This window comes from Anarrhichthys ocellatus, unplaced genomic scaffold (genome assembly GCF_004355925.1).
Source record: "Anarrhichthys ocellatus isolate YVR2014 unplaced genomic scaffold, GSC_Weel_1.0 scaffold55, whole genome shotgun sequence".
In the NCBI taxonomy this organism is placed as follows: Eukaryota; Metazoa; Chordata; class Actinopteri; order Perciformes; family Anarhichadidae; genus Anarrhichthys; species Anarrhichthys ocellatus.
This window is the reverse complement of record NW_022280085.1, coordinates 1034904-1037403: the sequence shown is the minus strand read 5'-3', so window position 1 is coordinate 1037403 and position 2500 is coordinate 1034904. Positions and strand designations below refer to the sequence as shown.

Genomic DNA, 2500 nt, shown 5'->3' with positions numbered 1-2500 from the left:
AAGAAATCCTTTAGTGCAGGCCCCATAAAGGCCCTTTTGATTCTGCGTGTGTGTTGTGTGCCTCCCTGCTGCGCCACCCTCTGAGGCTGTCTTCCTGAACACAGCGCCTAGTTTCAAAAACGCGTATTCTCCATCCAATGCCAGACTGAAGACGTCTGTCATCAATAACCGCAGATGATGTTCACAGTCACACTACTGATACTATGTTAAACCGCTTTTTTTGTCTGTTTGAAATCTTTACTTAAATGCGGCTTTCTTTCTTTTGTTTTATGCGAGTTTCCAATGAAATGCTTGAAAATTCAAACTGGAGGAGAAACTACAGAAGTAAAACAAAGTTTTCAGGCTAGCCATAATACAAAAGACATGAAAAATGCAGTCTACTGTTATTATTATTAATATCCCATGCAATAAAAACAATGAACTAATCTACAATAAGTACATTTAAAGTGCCTATAATCTATTTTTATATTAACAATGTATGCATGACAATATGCAAGGGGTCCCTTGTAGTGTTGAACCCCACCCGCTCATCAGCAAACAGCACACAGGCACAGTTGGAGATTGATGGTTAACATACCGGAGCATTCAGCAGCATTTTGGAGACCAAAAAAAGAGCTAAAAGAGGCAGAATATTGGATTCTCATCCATCAGGTGGCCAAAAACATGACCCCAAAATACATGTTAAAGTAATGCTGGATGTTTCAATAAGCAACTATCTGCAAACAAATCTACCACTTATCAACCTAAAAGGTATATGTCAGCGTCGTGTTCACAACTTGTTTCTACTGCTGCTCTGCTAAGCTAGTTAGCTTTAACAGGCGTTTCCATTGTGATAGCATTAGGCTAATGCCTCATAAGTAACGTGGAATAACAAACTGAGTTACAAAGATGTTGGTTCATCAAAACGGACAAAAGACAAACTTTTGGACTTGTGAAATGTGCCCGTGGGCCTCGATGACCCTTCATTACAAGTGTACATGATGAGTCAAAGGCAACAGAAGATCTATTCGCAGAACGTTCTTTCCCCTCAGTCATATTCTGCTGCTCCCCCGTTGAAAGCCTTATTTTTAGTTCAGCCGTCTCTCTGGGTGAGACCGCCGGGCCTCTGCCAGGTGGAGAGGTGGAGAGTTGAAGCTGTAAGTGAGTGAGTGAGTGAGTGAGTGAGTGAGGATGAGGGAGACGTCTTCCCACTAATCCCACCTCCACCTATGTCTGTCAGTGTGCAAGGGGCCGAAGCAGCTGTTTGACTTGATGTGCTTCCCAGATGACCTCAGTGTGTTTACTGCTCGTACAGTCAGCGGAGCACAGAGACAGAACGCTCCCTCTCTGAAAGCTGTATTTTGAGTTTCCTGGCGTTCCTCTTGTTGTTTTTGTGCAAGTACTTGCTTACTTTTTTTTCCTCACTAGTAAGCTTGTGTGTGTTTGGTATTGGCACATATAAAGAGTTACAATCTTCTTTCTTTCATCCTGTCCCTGTGTGTCTTTCTCTTGGCCCGTTTCTCCCTCTCCTCTCCTCTCCTCTCACTTCTTTCCCATGCCGCTCTTTTCTGCCTCTCCCTGCCTCTGCCAGTCGTCAGAACCAGTTGAAGGATCAGGCCCAGCAGGCTCTGGTGTCCCCCGCTCACCTCCCAGAGGAGGCCGAGTGCCTCACGGTGCCCAAGTACAAGAGGGACCTTGTTCAGAAGCTCAAGATCCTCCGCCAGGAGCTGTCCCAGCAGCAGCCTCAGGCTGGCCACTGCCGCATCGAGGTGTCCCGCGAGGAGATCTTCGAGGTGAGGATGGAAAAGAAGCGAGCTCAGTCATGTCGTCTTATTATTTGAAACTCACAACGGGGGGGCCTGTTATTAAAAGGGTACATCGTTTAACCCAGAGAGAAATCCAGTCGTCACAGCCAGAGCATGCGTGAAATGAGTTAAAATGCATAACAAAATGGTAGAACAACATGGAAATTATCTAATATTTGCTCCATTGCACAACCGCCTGCCCTCATATTCCCCACAACTCCCAGCAAAACGGCACCAATATCTCGTGCTTTTATATCTGCAGAGCCGCTTGTAATTGTACAAGTTATTTATTGTCGCGCCCGAGTTATGTTAAAACATCCCCCGAAGGGTTTTCTTGTCTACTCCCAGAAAGGTCATTGCCTGTAATAGTTTGGCTGTGAGAATGATTTCTCTCTCACACACACAGTTATCTATGATGTGTGACGCTAGTCTGTTCAAAATCCAAAGCAGACCGCGTCTTGTTTGAGATGAGGATTTTCTACAAAGTACATTTTCTCAGCTGGGAGAGGGTTTTGTTTTTTTTCTGCATCTTGGAGGCGCGGGGCCTTCATCAGAGCAGCAACACCTGCAACAGACTGCGTGACCCTCAATAAAATATGCACTGGAATGTGCTGGAACAGCCACGTCTGTTAATCTGAACGAAGACATTTTTGTTGGCTGATCTCAATGTGTGTGAGAGAGAGAGAGAGAGAGAGAGAGAGAGAGAGAGAGAGAGA

The 2500-nt window shown here is 45.1% G+C and overlaps 1 protein-coding gene across 1 annotated transcript in view; it reads left to right on the top strand.

Annotated features, from left to right (window-relative positions):
* Positions 1 to 1268: 1268 nt before the first annotated feature.
* Positions 1269 to 2500, top strand: part of smurf2 (SMAD specific E3 ubiquitin protein ligase 2) — a gene marked incomplete at its 5' end in the record, with an annotated part of 9517 nt that continues 8285 nt past the window's right edge. Inside the window, one exon of the mRNA XM_031870797.1 lies at positions 1269 to 1772. Coding sequence (XP_031726657.1) covers positions 1269 to 1772 — 504 coding nt within the window. The remainder of the gene's footprint in view (positions 1773 to 2500) is intronic.